This window comes from Phacochoerus africanus, chromosome 1, assembly GCF_016906955.1.
Source record: "Phacochoerus africanus isolate WHEZ1 chromosome 1, ROS_Pafr_v1, whole genome shotgun sequence".
Taxonomy (NCBI): Eukaryota; Metazoa; Chordata; class Mammalia; order Artiodactyla; family Suidae; genus Phacochoerus; species Phacochoerus africanus.
In genome coordinates, this window is record NC_062544.1 from 15,534,260 (window position 1) to 15,553,612 (window position 19,353).

The 19,353-nt window shown below is 45.5% G+C and overlaps 1 protein-coding gene across 9 annotated transcripts in view; it reads right to left on the reverse strand.

The window, feature by feature from the left end:
• Positions 1-17,932, reverse strand: part of EBF1 (EBF transcription factor 1) — a 397,861-nt gene extending 379,929 nt beyond the window's left edge. For 4 of the 9 annotated variants that reach the window (XM_047779130.1, XM_047779099.1, XM_047779017.1 and 1 more), the window contains exons 1-4: positions 12,469-12,926; positions 10,217-10,373; positions 9,586-9,649; positions 8,896-8,951 (exon numbers count right to left, since the gene is read on the reverse strand). In XM_047779130.1, the coding sequence (XP_047635086.1) occupies positions 8,896-8,951; positions 9,586-9,649; positions 10,217-10,373; positions 12,469-12,602 (411 nt within the window). In that variant the 5' untranslated portion in view covers positions 12,603-12,926. Of the gene's footprint in view, positions 1-8,895; positions 8,952-9,585; positions 9,650-10,216; positions 10,374-12,468; positions 12,929-17,700 lie in introns of those variants that run through there. The other 5 variants (XM_047778847.1, XM_047778764.1, XM_047778595.1 and 2 more) reach the window with 3 other exon arrangements.
• Positions 17,933-19,353: the final 1,421 nt, after the last annotated feature.

The window sequence follows — 19,353 nt, forward strand, 5'->3', positions numbered from 1 at the left end:
ACTTTATGTAATCCATAACTCTCTTCTGGGGAAGTCATAGAGATTGTGTTAATATCATATTATGACTCAAATTCTCATCCATTGGTTTGAACATGCATGGATGCTGCTTTCCCGCATTCTCAAAAGACCTCTTAAATACCCAAGATGTTGCTTTACTCCAGAAAATGCATTCAGTAAATTAAAAATGTTTTAAAAACCAAAACTTATATCTGCCTGCCTTATTTACTGCAAGCACTGCTTTTAAAAAATCAAAGAAACACTGTAAATAACTGAGTAGATCTCATACATGGTGCCAACAAATTCTAACCATACAATTCTGTGAAAATCTATTATCATTACGTGTTTTGTATGTCCTCTTCATACCCTGACAGCCTCTGTTTCAACTTTAGTTTTCTGTCATGCTAAACTAATAAAAGTAACTTGGTAAATAAAATTTACAGGTATTAATGGGGTTATTCCCTCCTATTCAAAAACAAATCAGCTTTGGGGGGAAGAAAAAGTATCAATTACGTCAGACTTTGTCATTTTGATTCTTTCTAGATGATACCAATATTACTTTTACTGAGGCTGCTGGTTCCACTGAAATCAATGGACCCACAATGATAGTCAATTAAATGAGAATGAGAATACACTGATGACTCCCCCAAATAGTGGCTGATCCACGGACTCCCAGGAATCCTCTGTTTTTATCTTGGATGACTGAACATCATTTGTTGAAGGCTCATGGCCTCCGCAATTCATCTTTACCAAATGTCAACCTGCCACTTCACTTCTGGCAGCAGAGTCAAAATGGAGAATCTTTCTCTAAATCAAGCCTAGAAAAATGAAAGCAAGAGTTTGGGTTTGCTCAGAAATAGTTAGGAACTCTGGGCATGGATGGAAGCATGATTTTTCAGCTGTCCCTTTCCTTGGAGCCTCGACAGAACAATAAACACAGATAAAAGAAGGCTGGCTGCTTCTGGGACTTCTGAAATAAAAGCACATAAAACACAGTCTTTTCCCTGTCCTTGGGAGTAGAACTAAAATCCTGAAAAGTAATCTAGAACCTTGGCGTAATAGGGTTTGCTATAGAGTGGAACTGGGCCAAAGGCAGCTCCAGCTCCCACCTCCCCTAAACAGTTTTTTTTGTTTTGTTTTGTTTTGTTTGTTTTTTTTTGCTGAAAAGGCTTGGTAAAATACCCACACAAAGTTCCCATTGTGGCTTGGTGACAACGAACCTGACTGGTATCCATGAGGATGTAGGTGCAATCCCTGGCCCCACTCAGTGCCTTAAGGATCCGGCATTACTGTGAGCTGAGCTATAGGTGGCAGATGCGGCTCAGATCTGGCGTTGTTGTGGCTGTGGTGTAGGCAGCAGCTGAAGCTCTGATTCGACCTCTAGCCTGGGAATTTCCATATGCCACATGTAGGGCCCTAAAAAGAAAACACACACACACACATACACATACACTCACAAAATCATATAAAAGTATGGTAAAAAAATCAACGTTCTGATGAGATCCAACATAAGAAAACAGGCTAAAACTATTTTAATAAATGTCTCTGATGCAGAGTGTCAACAATAAGACAGACTTAAAAAAAAAAAAATGCCACCAAGTTCTCCCTTCAACTTATGTACACATCAAATCTCATATACATTTACTACCCATGGCAAGACTGGTTCACAGTTCCGCAAACTCAGACTTCAAGCCTAAAAGGAAAGGGGTCTTCTAACACCAACTTAGGGAGAAGTTCCTGCTCTTCTTCCTAATTTAAATACGTGCCTCTGTGAGTAAAGCACGAGGAGGCTGGACCAGCTGGGAGATCACAGAAGCATATAAACAGCATCGACTACTTTAAGTGAAACCATTTTAATAGACAGCTGGTTTAGGACCCAGACAATGGAACACCGAGAAGAAGGCTTATTTTCATCCTCCACAGTAAATCATGCGTCCACTCACTGCAAGGAAGGTAGTCTGCTGTGAGAGCGACAAAGGCAACAGTGGTTTAAATAAATCAATGTGTTCATCAAGAGTAAGGATGGGAAGCCTGTGACAGAGATGGGCAGGAGGGGGAGAGAAAGCATACGAAATATATTATTTAAATTAATGAATTGAAAGTGAAGCAAGTGGAGGTTTTAACTGACAAAAAAACACAGTATCAAGCAGAAAGCGCTGTTTACATTCATCCTGCCAATGCAAATAAATCCCTGAAGGTGGCAGGAATGCTTGTACAGGAAGAAAAGTAAAAGAATAAGCAGCACAAACTTCATCTCAACTTAGAAACCCAGTAAAACTGATAAACAAATTGTCAAAACCTGACATATTTTGAGCAATTTATTCTTCTGATATACTAGCCTCCCTTTTCTTAATATTTTCCTCTAGTGAGCACAAAGAAAATATCACAATTATTTTTAATGTTCTACTGACTTTTAGTCTGAGGGTTTTTTCAATGAATAATTTTTACATTTAAAAAAAAAGAGTGAAAAAATAGGACTTGTTAAACTTTCACACCTTTAGGCGACAACAATGCCAGAAAGTCTACTGAGAGAGGATAAGATGCCATAAGTTTCAAATGCCCAATTATGTAACAACCTATAGCATCTTTGAAAAGAAATAAATCAATCACTAGAGAAAATCTGCCTTGGTTGCTACTGTTTTAGAAGGCATCTTGTGAACTATGGTTCAGCTCTGTCAAAAATATCACTGGGTCTTAAAAGTTAATTGAAACTTATTATGGATAAAGACTACACGCTAAAACGAAAAATGCTTCAAAAAATACTCCTAGGTGCGAGTACACCAGGGTCATACTTCGAAGGGATGCAAAGGAAATGCAGAGAATTGAGCAGGGCTTTTCTTTGTTTACTTTTCTAACAGTTTTAACTCTTTGTGTTCCATGCCAGAATGAAGTGGGCAAAGGGAATACTTTTGACTTTGGTTCATCAGACTGCAAGAGGGTTTCAGGAATAAAATGTTTTCATGAAGAAGCTTTCTTAGTTTATAAACAATAGGAGACTTGGTATCATTAGTTTAGAAAGACAGAAAGAATGATGAAAGGAAGGGAAAGAAAGAGAGGGAGGGAGGGAGGAAGGAAGCGAGGGAAAGAAAGAAAAGGGAAGGAAGGAAGGAAGGAAGGAAAGAAAGAAAGAAAATAAGGAAAGAAAGGAAGGAAAGGAAGAAAAGGAAAGAAAGAGAAAGAAAGAAAGAAAGAAAGAAAGAAAGAAAGAAAGAAAGAAAGAGAAAGAAAGAAGAAAGAAAGAAGAAAGAAAGAAAGATAAAAGAAGGAAGGTAGGAAAGGAGGAAAGAAAACAGGTAGCTAGGTTACCTGTAACTAACAAAAACTCCTTATTTTCCATTTAAATCAAAACAGTACCATTGACTATACATCACTCTTTTCCAAATACAAAATAAAAGGCTAAACCTGATTTGTTGCCTTACAGAACACACTCCTGAATATACAAAGTATATCCTTCAACCAGAAATAAAGTGTCCTCTAAATACAAACTGTCAGCATGCCTTTAGCAGCAAATTACCAAGCATTGAAACTAATCAAAAAATAATATGAACACCTACACTATCAACACATTGTATTATTAATCATTATCTTCAACCACCAAGTTCCACTGCTTGTCATTTAAAAAAAAAAAAAAATTAACTAATGTGGCTCAAGAAATTTCCGGCAAGCGGTCCCAGTTAAAAATTAACCTGTGTCAAAGAAAACACTACAAATGACATTTCATAAACAGTTGTGTCAAACAGAAATCCAAAATTAAAAGTGGAAAATAAAATAAAAATTATTTTGCTTCAATTAGCAGCTTGGCTACTAGTGAACAAATTACAAAGATGTAATTTCAGCTCAGCAGCTCAGCAGGCCTGTTTTCAGAAGTGAATTAGGAAAGTTGCAAAGGAATGATATCATATTCAGTATGCTGTTCAGTTACATCACAGCCCTGAATAAAAAGAGAATGTGTACCAAAAGCAGTGAGCTTTAGAATGCATCTTTTATGTCTCAAAGAAATAAAATCTCTATTATTCAAACACCACAATAACGGGATCTTTCTAACAATATCACATGCTATTACTTTTTCTAGCAGTAATAAAAGATATTTCACTCATATGATAACAACATTTACATCTATATTAGCAGATATAACCAGCTTTGTCAACCCAATGGGGCAATAATAATAATAATAGTAATAAAATAATAAAAGCAGCTAATTTATTAAGCACTTAGTATGTGCCAGTCACTGTCCTACGCACTTTACACGTATGAATTCATTTAATTTTCACCACGGAGCTGCCAGGTAGGTGCCACCATTACATCCGTTAGTGTCCAAATGCTTACATATTTTAATTACTCACTAAGACCAAATCACTCTCACTCCACAACTATATAAACAATTCGCCAACATCCAAACACTCCTTCATTCCTCTAAGAAATATAAGCACAGACTATCTGTGGAGTCATACAAGTTCAATAAATGCATCACTACTAATATGTTCGTTTTTAATGCTGTTCAAACATTCACATGGAAACAGCTCTAGCGTAAATATCCCCGAACAAATGGCTGTATATTATCCAGGAGGGAGCAGTTGGACCGCCAGACTGGGGAAGTACTAGGCCATCTGGCTCCGGCAATCTCTCCAAAACCATCAGCTTTGTTTTCACCCCCAGACTCCAAACAACACATTTTCCACTGTGATGAGTTTACATTTTCCCAAACACAGGTCCTGATCATGCATAAAAATTCCAAACTTCTTCATTCCTCTATGTGCAAGGAAATTTAAATCACCTGCATTTTTGACACGTTACCAAAGAAGAGAGTAAGCTGCTGAAATATGGCTCCTAACCATAAACTTGCCCGTTCTTTTTTGTTTGTTTCCACAAATATATGAAAGAACCTCTCCAATGGCCTAGCTGAATTCCTCTGGAACTTATTGATACACTAAAAACGTGTTTATCTACCAATGAAGAACCGCGAATGGAAAGGGTTGTTAATCAAATCCACATCGCTGTGGCAGGATATAATGAAACAATCAATAGGAAAAAATGCACTTGCATCCATAACTTAAAGTACTGGGAACATCAAAACAAATATATAAAGATTAGCTGGAAAGAGAAATATGACAGCATTTCTGATGATTGTACCTTAGGCTTCCCAATGGGCTGGGTCTTTTTAGCCGTCCTCTCACTGCATATTATCACCTACCTTTGAATCCATACATACAAGGATTGTGTGGCTATTACTTTCCCCTCTCCAAAAAGAAAAACAAAACAAAAAACCTTTTGTTTGAAGGCAGGGAGTGTTTTGTTTTTGATACCTTTATGGAATCTGGTATTCTTTCGTTGAAGTATAAAAATGTCATGTTTTTCAAAGCAAGATGATAGGAGGGGAGATAAAGGCTTTAAAAAAAATCTAAAGATAACTCGCTGAAGCAATCACAGAACATAATCATGTTTCAAATACTACATGAAAATCTGAAACGAGGTACATTAAACTTCAGACCTCCCCCACTGGGTTCATGTGAGTTTCTGCAGCAGATACTGTTTCTGGATGCAACAGCCATAAACTTCTGGATCCTGCAGGCCTTTCTGCATGCTCACTAATGGAATACCAAAAACAGCAATGACACAAAAACGGCCTATTTTTAGTCCAGCTAAACTTGGTTTTGAACAAACCTTCCCAAAAGCAAGTCTCTTAATTTCTAGTTGGTGGACAAATATCTGGAATATCATTATATCCTTTGCATTTTAGAAGAGATGCATAGGGATACAAGAGCTCAGATCCTTACACATTCACTTCTACTAAAGCTTCCTCTTTCCTGGTAGAGTCCAAAATTAAAAATCATTACCCAAAAGATATAATGAGGCACTTTAAAAAGGTGTGAAATACTGTGCATACCAATATATCTTGGTTGATTGAGTACATTTCTGTTTGATCTCAATGCTGCTAACTCTACTCAAGAGCAGGAACATTCTATGGAAATATAAAGTGCCCAGCTAGTTTTGATTTTTGCTTGCCAAGGATTCTCTTCAAGTTTTAACCCCAACCTGTGAGTCAAAGAAATGACATCACACACATAAACCTGCATCTCTGATGTGAAAAATGTCACGATAAAGAAGCAGCTAAGACACTTGAACCATGTCTAGATATTCCATCTGAAATTTATGATGTTATTAGAACTCATCACACTACTGAAATTACTCCATTCTGCACGCTAAACATCAAAATCCTGAGTCTATATATCCCGAAGAATTTCACAGAGGGGAAAGAAAGGAACTATTTAATCAGTCCATTTATGTCAAGTCTTACTTCTGATTGAAGGAGTCACTGCATACTTAAATCAAAAATTTAAGAAATTTAAAATCAGACTTGGCAATCATTTATCACAGAATAATTTCAAGCTAGAGGAGAATCCACTGTTTTGCTCATCAAGGCTAAAACATAATAGTTTCGTCACAGCTAAGAAAAGTTATGCTTCTTCACATGGACCTGCTTTTTGAAGATTATTGTATTAACTGTGTACACAAGAAGCTAACCTATTTCCCAAACTCTTACAGCACATAAGCAAGGAACAAGCAACCGGATAACAGACAGGGACTGCTTTTCAAAGTAAAAGCTACAGAGAAAGACTTAGACAACTATTATGAAAGCAAACAGGTATGCCTCAAAAAAAACCAAAAATGAAACAAAAAAAACAGTTTTATTGCTATTTTTAAACTAAATTCAGATAATTACTAAAACTTTTTTCAGGTGTCTCCCCACCAAAATATATAATTGTGAACACTTATAATTTTATGTAATTTCTATGGCAAATGACTTTCTTATATCTGCTAGCATTAAATTATATGTACCCTGTTCTGGTCCCACCTCCCCACAACAGATAGAATTTATATGAGACCAAGTCAAAGAATGCCTTAGACTATAGTTTTTTTAAAGCTCTATGACCTTGCTAATAAATTGTATTAGATCACTGCCTTATAAAAATCAAGATTATTCTTCCACCATAGAAGAATGTGTTGTCAGTTCATTTCATAATGGGAAAAGGAATTCTTGTGGCACTGTTTTTTTAAGGGTCTAAAAGTTTTGAGAGAAGTTATCACTTCATACATATCCTAATTTTTTGCTCCTTACAACCGCTCTCTTCTTAGAGCTGCTTATAATATCTAAGTGGCCAATGTTTCATAAGCAGACAGTTCCTTTATACTGGTTTGTGGGGATTTTTTTATCTTTTAAAATGTAAATTCTAATAAATGAGGAATATGCATTAGAATTCATATTTTCCCTCTTCTCCTATCTTTTCTTTCCTCTGATATGAATGATGGGGAAAGATATCCAGTGTATCAAAGACAATCTTTCAAACAAAACTCCACTTAAGACATTTTTGTGTTGATACTACTTTTTGAAATTTACCGAAATCAGACTTTTTCGGCCTTTTGTGTTTGTTTTTTGTTTTTGTTTTTTTTTTTTTTTTTTTTTTTTTTGCTTGGCCAGGAAAAATTTTAGCAAAATACAGTGTATCCAAATGAAAGGGAATTATCCCATGTAATGATCAAACCCAGAACAGTAATAATAATACCAAGACTAAGAGTATACACGTGAATTTACTCTGAACTTATTTCCACTAAGAAATAAACAGATCTTCAAGAAAGTTAACTATTTGGGGCTAATAAAATAGATTTCACTAGGTGCTTATTTATCATTAAAAAAATACATTTCATACCCTCATGTTTTCTACTTGATTCACAATGAAATGTGAAGGTAATAATTAAAATTAGCTGTTACAAAATTGCTTCTTGCTGAGTAGATTCTGAAACTCCTAACAGCTTATTAATGTGCATTTTGTACAGCATATTTAAGCCATGGGTATCTAAAAACAATTTTCAATATGCATGTATACCCTCACTTGAAACTTTCCAAGCCAGTATCTATGAAGACTACCTCCCTCGTTTTAAATCAAGCAAATAAGTTTTTAACTCTCTTACTAAATTGGTAGTTAGTACACAATGGCTAACTTTTCTCTTTGTCCTGATTTCTTTCCTCCACCCAATAAAACTGTCTTCTTTTTTGTTACTAAGTCCTTCAACTACATAACCAAAATATTTAATTCCAAAACTAAACTTTTTCTTAAAATTAAAAAAAAGTTCCTGTGCCTCATTAAAACATCAGACCTCTTTTCTGACTCTGCTCTTAATAATAACTTTCAAACCATAACTCAACCTTAAAGTATTCTGAGTAGCACCCTCGTGTTGGGGAGCTTAAGAAAATGCAATGCCGTTTATGTACCTTTAAGACCACAAGCTCACTCACCCTGCCCTACCTGGCTTCTTGCCAAACTTGGAGGCAAAGCAGGAGAATCTTTGCAAAATGTCTTCTAACAATTGTCAGCTCCCACTTCCAACACTACCACCATGCAACTTTTTTTTTTTTTTTTCAATGTGTAGATTGAGTCACCTGAGTTCTCACTCCATCTCACCATTCCTTGGGAAGCTGTCTTTGCCCCTCACCTGCTCCCGCTACCTGGGGGAAGCCCTGATGGTTTGGATTTCACAAGTTCTACCCACTCTGCCCCAGGGTCCCTGGATAACTTTTGCGCCCCCTGGGGCTCCTGGGCAGGGTCAAAGGAAGTTCAGCCCTTATTCTCTCCACTAGGCATCCCAGAGTCTTAATTCACAAGGTCTAATTTCCCTTGTAGGGAAGGAGCCCTCGAACCTTCTTCTCCCACTACCACCCCCTCCTCCCAGCTGCTAGCCAACAAGCATATGCGCACTAGGAAGGTGGTGCTGAGAGCGAGGTCTGCCCTGGCAGTGGGAGTTCGAGTCCCAGCCCTCCAACTAAGGAGTATCCAGCCTTTTGACCCTCCCAAATTTCACGGCCTTTGAGTTACCCTCACGGCGCGAAATTAAGAAACTTACTTGTTTTGTCATGGAGTCTATGAGGCGCACGTAGAAATCCTGCTCCGTCCTTATTCCTGGAGGGGGGGGGGGCGGGGGGAGAGGGACCAAAGAGAATTAAGTGAGAGAGGATCTGCACGAAACAAAGAATGAGGCTCCACGGCTGATGGAACTCCAATTCCCTTGGAGAAGCACAGCCAGGACCCCCTACCCCTGGGTCCTGAGACGGGCTTCTGGCCTAGCCCGTGTGCTTCTGGAAGCCAGTGCCCAGGCACGGCGGCTGGCAAAAGGCAGACCCCCACAAGGCTACTTTCCCTTCGCAGGGCTTGAGCCCCTCTGCGCGTCCTCCCGAAGCTACCAAGGCCTGACCGCTCTAGACCCTTGAACTCACAGGACTTCGGGGATGAGGTCTAAGCTAAGTGAAGGAAACCGGCCTTAGGAAGGGGAAGAGAAAAGAAATCGACCCAGCAAGGGCCAAGGGCGCCACACCTGGCCCCAGGTACGCGCCCGCCAATGCGGCCGCCCTCCAGCCACCTAGGGCCTCCTCAGGTGAAACCTCTTCAGGCGAAACTCAGGAGAAGCCAGTTTACCCTCACGGTGGCGGACGACTGAGCTTTGCTCTGGGTTCTCTGGGCCCACCTGAAACCCCCCCCTCCCCCTCCCCTTACCCGGAGCCCCGGGGTGCCAGCGCGGACCCGAAGGGAGCCTCACCATTGCTGTAGAGGAGCTGGAGCCGGTAGTGAATCCCGTTATTGGTCTTTTCGCTGTTGGCTTCCTGGGTTGCAGCAGGATGCAAAGATACAACAAGAGACGCGGGAGAGAGGTCGGTGTGAGCTAGTGGACTGACTTCGAGGCAACTTTCCCCAAGCAGGATCCCCCGGCCGGGGAGCCGGACAGGCCCGGGGAACAGCAAAAATTGCGGCCAACTGTAATCCCTCTGTCGTCCTCCCGACCCTTACTTCTCCCTCCATCCTTCCAGAAAATTCCGTGGGGCTCGCACGGGTGCGATCCCCTTTCTAGGGCCTGGGGGCTCGAGCCTGGGCCAGCAGAGGTAGGAGCTGCGCATGGTCGCGCAGTCGAGGGCAGGTTCATTCCCAGCGCCCTTGACTCTAGAGTGCGAAGCCAGGCTCGCCTCTCCCCACCTCTGGGGTCTCTGCGCGAACTTTTCGGGAGCAGAACTTGAACGAGGAGCCCGGGTTCGCCCAGGACGGGAAGTGCCTTGGGGGACCCCGCACAGGAGTATTTTACGGATGCTTTGCACTCGCGGAGGAACGCGCCTCCCAAAGCGCCTGGGCCTGTTCCCCAGCCGGGGGCGAGGGGCAGCGGGGCTGCGCCCACTTACTTTTTCCTTCTCCACGAACCCCACAAAGGCTGTCCTCTCGATCTCCACGGGCTGGCCCTGTCTGTCGTAGAGGGCCAGGACGAAGTGGAAGAAGTTGGATTTCCGCAGATTGGAAGGCGGCTGCTTCTCAAAGTGAGCCCGGGCCAGACCCACCCCGCTGCGGCCAAAGACGCAGAGTTAGACGTCTAAGCGGGACAACGACCCGCGACCCCTTGTCACCCCTTGCACACAAGCGAATCCTCAAACACCCACGGTCTCTGCTCCCAAAACACCCAGTGGGGGCCTTACATGCACCCTCAAGAGCCTCAGGCCCACCTGGCGACAGGACATGCCTGCTTTCGCTTGTCCTCTCCTCCCCGCCAAGAGCCACTGAGCCCCCCGAACTCGCCAAAGAGGTGTAAAAGTTTTGTTTGGGTTTTGCGCAAAAGAAAAAACGCTGTACGCATTTACTCCGACTTGACGCGCGCTGCATGGGGAGGTAGAAAAGTAGCTGTGGATGAGGTGAATCCGCGACGGCGGAATTAAGCCGGTCATTTACAACTTTGAGAGAGGGGGGCATGGGAGTTGGTTCCCGCCACCGCCTCGAATCTCCCGTGGACAGGTGAGAGTGGATGGGGAACATGCTCTGCTCCTCGCTGCAGCAGCTATCCTCCAGGAAACCTCATGCTCCCTCGGCTGCGGGTGCCCCGTCTGGGGAAGCCACACGTCCCCCAAATAAAGCATGTGAAGAAAAAAAGGATCTGCGGGTGGAACTCGGAGCTGTCAGAGGTGGTCGCTGTGGGAAAGGGAACTTGGGATTTTTTAAAGATCTGTCCTGACAAACTTTCGCTGTTCCGCAGAAATCCTCACACTCTTTCCAGAAATCCTATGGACAAGGGCTGACAGCTGAGCGCGCCCTCCTGGGGTCTGGAGGCTGGGGCGCCATGAGTGCAGGGCGGCCACTGACAGCCCGACCTGCCCGACACAAGGGCGCGCGCACACACACACGCACGCGCCACACAAACACACAGCACACTTTCGCTTCTAGCCCAGTTACCTAACTCACTCTCACTACCAACCACCCCATCCTTATAATCATTGCGGATGGGAACAATGTTATGGACACTTGTCCCCAACCCCGGAGAAGATGAGAATGATGTAATTAGTCATCCTCCTTCTTCCCCTTCCGCCCTCTCTAGGCTAGATAGGGCCTGGGGCCACCAGATCTCCCATTCTCCCAAGACCAGCTGGTGGCCTGGAAAAAAAAAAAAAAAGAAAGGCCATTTCTCACTTGGGACCAGGAGTCCCCAGAAACGATACTGTGGGTGCCCAGGAAAGTTCGCCCAGGTCAGTTTCCAAGAGCAGTGCCTCCAGGCCACATTCCAGGAGCTGAGAGTGGCTGAGGGGCTAGAAGGGGCCATGGTGACAGAGAATGGGGAAGAGTTTTAGTAGATGTCAGAATTAAAGTTAGGATTTGCTGTTCTCCGAGTGGACCAAGAAAAACTGAAAGCTCCAGAGAGAGGGAAGGAGTACCAGAGAGGAGAAACAAGAGATGGTTCTAGGGGGAAATGGAGAGAGAAAAGAGGAGAGAAAAGGAGTTAAGACAGGAGAAAACAGAGGAGGTAAGAGTGAAGAAAGAAGAGGAAGGAAAGAAGGAAGAGAGTGAATGAGGAAAAGAAAAAGGGAGGAAGATTGGAAGTAAAGAAAGGAGGAAGAAAGGAAGGGAAAAGGAGGAAAGAAGAAAAGAAAGGGAGCAAAAGAGGGAAGGAAAGGAAGGAAAAGAAAAGTTTTTAAAGGAGAGAAAAGGAAAGAAGGAAGAAAAAGGAAAGGAGGAAGGAAAGGAAGAATGAAGGAAAGAAGGGAAAGAAACAGAGAAGAAAGAAAAAAGGGACGGAAGGAAGAGAAGGAGGGAAAAAAAAGAAAAAGAAAGAAAAGACAACCGGCCGGAAAAGAAATAGCAATCCCAGAAAACACAGATATCCAACATTATGCTCGTGAGATGCCTCTTCTGGCTTAAAACAAAATGAAAACAGTCACAGACGAGGCAGGGGAAATTGCCGGCAAAGCGTGGGCTCTTCTCAGGCAGCTCCCGGCTCTCCGGCCGAAGGCAATCAAGACAGAGCGGCCGGGGAGCACCGAGCCCCAGAGGCGAACAGAGCCGAGCGGCAGACGCAGTGGCGCGGCCGGGTCCGTCGTGGCCACGGCCGCTACCGCCTCCCAGCTCTACTGCTCGCAGCTCGCCTCCCCGGCCGCGGTCCCCGTGCGGTACCCACCTCTGCGCCGCCGTGTTGGCGTCCAGCACCCCGGCGCCCTGCATCCACGTCCGCACCGCGTTCATGCCGCTGCCCAGCGGCTCTTCCTTCATGCTGCTTCCACTCCGTTGGATGCTTTCCTGAATCCCAAACATGAAAACAACCTTTTCTTGTGGAAAATCTCCTCCCCCTTGAAAATTAAAAAAAAAAAAAAAAAAAAAAAAAAAAAAGGAAAGAAAAACGCCAGCCAGAGATTTTTTTTTTTTTTTTTGAGTCGATGAACTCGCGCTAGAAGATCAAGGCGGGCTGGAAAGCAAATTTTTAAAAAATGTAAACCTTCGCTCAAAACTGAGCGATAACGCGAAAAAAAAAAAAAAACGGAGAAAAAAAAAGAAGGGAAAATCCAACAAAAAGACCAAAATAAAAAAAAATAGAGATGTATGCTTGGCTGTTGGGGGTTGTTTGGTTGGTTAATTTTTGGTTTGGGTGCTTTTTTTTTCTGCTTTTTTTTTTTGCTTTTTTTTTTGCTTTTTTTTGCTTTTTTTTTTTTTTTTTTTTTTTTGTAATGATCACAGGCCGGTGGAGGACAGGAGGGGCTGGAGTTTCCTTTTGAAGAGGTACCGTTCACTTGAAGAAGCAGGAAGAAAAAAAAAAAAAAAAAAAAAGCCCTGGTGGCAATTTAAGAAACAATAGACTCAACTCGCGCTGCCGGCTTTGCTACTTCAAGTGTCATTTTCCACAACCAGGCAAGTTTTTCCTCTCTTTTTTTTTTCCTCCTTCTCTCCCAACCAAAGATATTTCTTTCCTTTCAGTGCGTGTAGATGAGGAGGACGCTGGTTGCTGTAGACAGATACACCAGAGAGGGAGAGTGGGATGGGGGGGGAGGGGGAGGGGGGTAGGGAAAGACAGAAAGAGAGGAGAGGAGAGGAAAGGAGAGGAGAGGAGAGGGAGAAAGAGAGAGAAGTGGACCCTGCTGAATGGAGATTCTGTTTTCTTCTTGCTAAAATAGAAGTGATTTGCAGGCTTTCCCTATGGAATCCAGTTTGACTCTCCCCAGAGCTAAACACAGGCACACTAACCCCAAAGGGAGGAGGCGGGGCCGGCGCCTCAAGGGGCCGCCCCCTCATTTGCATAACGTCATCCTTCCGCCTCGCCGCAGCCAATCGCAGCATAGGTGCCTTCCAGCTCTCAGCGTAGGGCCTTGCTAGCTCACTAACAACCCTCCTCGGGTGGCGCAGGGGAGCCGGCCAAAGTTCCTCGCAAAGTGGCAAACGAAGAATCTCCGAGCACCGACATCCGAGCTGGGGAGGAGCGGGGCTGAGCTGGGCAGACTCGGGCAGAAGGGAGACAGAAAGAAGGGGAGCAGGATTTGAGTTGGGGTCTGCATCCTGGCCTTTGCGGTCGGTTTAACATCCTCGCCGCGCCCTGAAAGCGCTAGAGGCGCACAGGCTGCGCCCTCGCTGGGCGGATGCCGTGTTCTGCTCCGCTGTTCTGGGACGTCGGGGGCAAATGTGGAGGAGACAGGAGAGCCCGGGCAGAAAAAGCAGGACGTGCATCCCAGGTGCCCACCTCTTCGCTTTGAGGAGGGGGTGGTGGGTTGGAAAATGGGTGCGCGAGATCGGTATTGGGAGTTTGCGGAGGGCACACCGCCTCCACGCTGGCAGGGAGGGGTGGACCCTGGGCCCAGGCAAGCGAGGAGCTATGGATCCGCAGGGAGTGGGGACCAGTGCTCTACCCATAGTCAAGCCTCCGAAATGCTTCTCGCTCGGCAGCATTTAGCCTGAAGGGCGGCGGTTAGCCTGGAGGGCGCCGGCGTTAGGCACTGTCCTCACATGCTCACTTCTCCGGAGCACTTCATGTAAAGTGTACACGGTGGAACGGATGCTCTCCCTGGAGCTGTGCCATGATGCATTTTAAATTTTACTCGAATTCAACCCCCACCCCCTTATCCCCTCCACAATAGTTTTTCTTTAGAGTAACGACCAAAGCAACAGCAATGTCTCTGATTAGTTATTTGGTGTAGGGTTTCTCTCCTCCTCATTCTTTCTGTTAAAATGAGGGGCTTGGACAAACCTTCGCCCAACTTCTGTCACCTGCCACCTGTCAAGGAAGAGAGAGACGGAGGAAGGAGGGAACGATCATCGGAGGGAGGAAGGGAAGAAGAAATGGTCTCCTACTTCAGACCTTTCAGCATATATGCTTGTGGCTGGCAAAGGAAATAGCTAGATGTTTCTGGGTAATGCGGCCATCATTTTTTAGCGGGTTGTAACCTCTAATAAGCACAGGCCGAACTTCTGTTTCATTGCCCTCAAAGGAACTCCCTGACTGCAGCCAAATCTGCTAAGGACTCCTTCGGGGAAATTCTCTGCCAGAAATCCAGGTCCCCTTTCTGCCGGCTTTCCTTGGCCCTTTGATTTAGGAAACTCATGGGGTCAGTGATGGAAAAGTACACATGCCCATGTTGAATGGAATGGAGACAGGCAGAAGTTATGCTTTGTGCTCTTGGCAGAGCAGGAAAGTGGGAGCTACTTCCAGACTTCTAAACTAGATTAAAGACTGTGTTTCAGCCCTGAGGCTCCATCCACTGTCCTCAACACTGCTTTATCTCTTGTGCACAAAGCCTGCCCAGTCTCATACCATTTAATGTGGAGCACTTAATGTGATGAGCTCTTTCTCCCTGGTACCATAATTAAATAATTAATGCCATCTCCTCCAAGACCCTCTAGAAGAGATCTGTCTGATCCTCTGGATCCCCACAGCATCTATCAGAGTTCCTAGCACACAGGAAATGTTCATGAAGGCTATGTTGGTAGAAACACTGGAAGGTTTGTAAAGAGGGGAAAGGGGGAGTTGGATATTCTCCATCTCTATAAAAGTTTAATGCACCATTGCCTGCTAAAAACTTCCTAAAGTTCTAAATTTAACCTCCAAGGCCAAAGCGTCCCCAGAGTCAATCCTTTCCCCTGCCTGCACCAGACCCTGCCTTCTCTGAGGGGAATCCTTCAGGGAAGGAGGACCAGGAATCAGGGGCCACCCTCCTATCAAAGAGTCCCAGATAGCACTGGCATAAGACCCAGACCGCCCCCTCCTTAATTGCCTGAGCTTCCCTTTTACTCTCCGGAGCAGTGTTCGTTCAGGAGACCAGGTTGAATCTGATGAGGTACATAACCCAGTGATGGGGAACACAGAGTTGGGATAAGATCACTGCCAAGGGTGACAGAGAAAGGAGAAACAGCCACTCTGAGGTCCAGGATCAGTGAGAGGCACACAATACATGGATTTCCGGGGCGGGGGGGGGGGGTGGGTGAGCAAATCTAGAAGTACTCAGCAAATGAGTGTTTATTGAGGGGCCTGAAGCTGCTTGATCCTAATGAGAAACTGGCCCACAGAAAGAAGCCTTCAGCAACCCGATTCCTACGAATACCTTCTGCTCCATTAAATAAAGTATGCTCACCAACCCAGAGCCAAATAGCACTGGTCTTATCAAAAGATTCCTACCCCCTTTTATTTTTCCTCCTATGGCCTGGTGTGTGTGAAGGTTGTCTTCCTCCTATTTAGTTCCCAGAGATAGCTGGCTCTGGGGCAGGAACTGGGTTGCCCTTGTGCTTTCAACCTGGCTTTCTCACCCAGGAAGAAATGTTTAGGTAGGAAGGAAGCTAAAGAGAAGGTAGAAAAGAGACAGGGAGTGTGATAGAAAAAACTGGAAGCAACACCTAGACCAGCAGAGTGGTAGCTTTTCATGGATTTCCTCTGATGAATATTGAACTAGCCCTTGCAATTTTAAACTTTGAAAATTCCCGTAAGCCATTTTCAGTCTTATATGTGGAAGGAGCAATTGGAAATGCTCGATATTTCCCCAGAAGTTCAGACTCCCTCAGAGCTTCTCAAAGTTTCTTCCACGGGGAGTGGGATTTGGTGTCTACACCCCTCCCTCTCAGTTGCTCTAAACAGTAGAGTAGAGAGAGCTGCTCAGCCCTCAGGGACTCCCCACACTGAAAGCAGCTCAGGCCCAGTGAGCAAGCCCCCCTCCTCACCCCAAACTTTAAAACCTTCCTGCTCTTGGCTATCCCAACCCTCTTAAGGCACAGAGAGATCAATTTCCTTTCCTGAAGAGCATCAGTAGCGGTAGTAATTTCTGCGGGTGCAAATGGAAACACACCCACCCCCTCAAATAGCAGAGACAAGATAAACACAACCCAACGGGGATTATAGGGACGCCCCAGGGAAAGAGGGAATCTTCTCTGCTCGTTCGCCCCCAGGAGGCCAGACTGAAGACCTGTCCCTTAGAAAATTCCCTCGATGTTCCTTCGCCTTATGAAGCAGCACATGAACAGCCCCAAAGACGTCCACTCACAGCCTGGAGTCTTGGGCGCGATGAGCAGAGGCCAAGGCGTTGTCCACAAGGGGAGATGGGTAAGAGTGGGTGATGACCCAGGGTCCTGGGAAACTGAGGACCTGAGCGGGAGGCAGCTCCCCAAGGGCCCCAGAGCAGCACCCGGATGCCAGCGGGGTGATCGAACAACAGATCCCGGCCGCCCAGGCAAAAACCCTGCCTGCCCCTGCCCCCTAAGACCTCCACCTGCCGCTGCCCCCCCCCCCCCCCCCCCCCCCCCCCCCGGGAACCGCACAGAAGCAAGAGATCTGTAGTTCCACCAGATATCTGTCTGTCCTCTCCCCTTGCTCCCAGCCCTTTCTGGTAAATAGCAAAGGGAAGGTGGCATTTCCCTTGACCCTGGACCCCGTTTCTGACCGCCATGGCTACGGGGAAGGCCCGTCTAGCTGACACTTCCGGATCCTGGGAGTATGTCTCTGCCCATAGTACAAACAGGGAAATTGAGGCCTAGAGAGGAAAAAAAGTTACCCACAAAGAACCAAGAGGTAGAAACCAGGCAGTTAACATCTTTGGGGCTCTGGTTTGGGGGTGCTTTTGCTGCCTAGGACAAGGACTTGGGACACCAAGTTCCAACAAATCTTTCCAAGATCAAGCCCACCCCGACTCTCTGGAGTTTCCCCTGGAAAGCCTCCAGATAAGAATAGACCGCCTTTGTTGAAGGCTTTAGGGGCAGAAACTCACAGAAGTCCCACAACAGAGAAGGCAGGTAAGATCGCCCCCCGCCCCACTTTACAGATGAGAAAACTGACGCTCCGTGATTGAAATGAAACTTGCCTATGGCCGCATTGCTAATAAATGAAGTCGCTGAACCAAAATTTCCCCAGAACGAGTGCCCTGAACCTTGGGTCCAAACCACTCACCCAGCGTCGGCGCTTATCTCCCACGTTCGCCTTGTTGCTTGCCCCCCAGTTCTCAAAGATCCCTTTATCTCTCGAGCCTCTGGGTATACAGGATGACAAAGGAGCTTGGGCGCAAGTTGCCAGCCCCCCCCCCCCCCGCCCTCGAGGGCAGGCAGCAGAGAATAGAGGAGGGTAAACTGTTCTGAAAAGTCCTAATGCGCAGACTGTATGCGCATTCCCGCGGTCAGACACCGACGTGAGACGTGAATCTCTCCGCAGCCAGCGACAGGACACACAGGGTCGTGTCCTCTCCAGCCCTGGCTCTGCCATATTTGCTATATGACCTCCGGTCAGTCACCTCTACCAGCCCTAGCTGAGGTTTTAGAGTTCCAGGTGCACGCAAAGTCGCCTAATTGAAATAGACCGAATACAAGAGTTTGTGGGGATGCCTGAGATGCCCATCAGAGAGCAGAAATCTGGACACTTGGCGGATGTGCTTTATTGGAGGAAGACCAGAGCTAAAAGCTAAAGTTATTCTGTGCAGAGAGAATACAGCTGGAGGTACTGCCAGAAAGGTCCTAATCCAAGGCTGACCCGGAGCGGGACCTTATCCCACCCCCTAGCCCTTCCCTACTGTTCTCCAGCCCGCGAGATTGGAGTCTGATCAGGCTGATTGATTCTGGAGTCGGAATGGGCTTTGCTCCCCGGGGCGGAAGGAGACAGCAGGGTGGTGTAATAGGACTCCCAAGGCTGTTTAGAAATTAGCATCCTTTTCAGTAGCACAAATCCGAAAGAAAGAAACCGAGGCCATGGAGGATTTGGAGTGGAAGAGGAGGAGGAGCAGATCTGTTGGCTTAGAGGAAAGTAGAAGGGAAAAGTTTAGGACCCGAGATTCTCGGGTGACAAAATTTCGCTCATGTGTTTCCTTTAAGGTGCAATTCACTGGATGTTCACGCATCGCTCCCCTTGGAGGTCTTGGATGCGTGCAATGTGAGTGTGCAATTAAGTTTATATGAACGAAGAGTGGTTGCCATTTGTGGGGCTCTGCAATAGGTGTGTGGCGGGCAGTGAGCAACATCGCGCGCTTGAGTAGCATGCATGTGACTTGTGCCGGAGGAGGATTGTTGCAACCGTGAGTATGCGTTTGCATGTGTATAGTGTGTGCATGTGTCATGTGTAGATGTGTCTCGTTTATGTCAGTGGATGTGCATGTGCAGAAATGTGTGCAAATCATCGTACACGTGCGTAAGCCTGAGCTTATACGTGATTCGTGTGTCCGTGCGTGCATGAGAAAACCAGCAAAGTCGTCCCAAAAATCTCAGGTCCAATCAAAGGAAAGATGCAGGCAGGATGCCGACTAAGCGACCCCCGGCAAGAGTGGAAACTGTTGCGCCTTTGGCCTGCGGGTCGCAGGGAGCCCACGGGGTGCAGGACCCACCCAGAGGTTGTGGGTCAGCGCCCAGCTCCGCTCCGCACCGGCAAGGCAGGTTCCCGCCGGGGCCCACAAGTTACTGAGATTGCGCTCTCAATGATCCCTGCTGGACAGTTCCGTGTTTTTAATTGTTCCTGCGAATAGTTTCCGATTATTGATGCCTCATGTCCTAAAAGAGATTGTTTCCGGGTTATCTGCATACTTATTATCTTTATCACCATCATTATTTGGTGGTTGTTGAG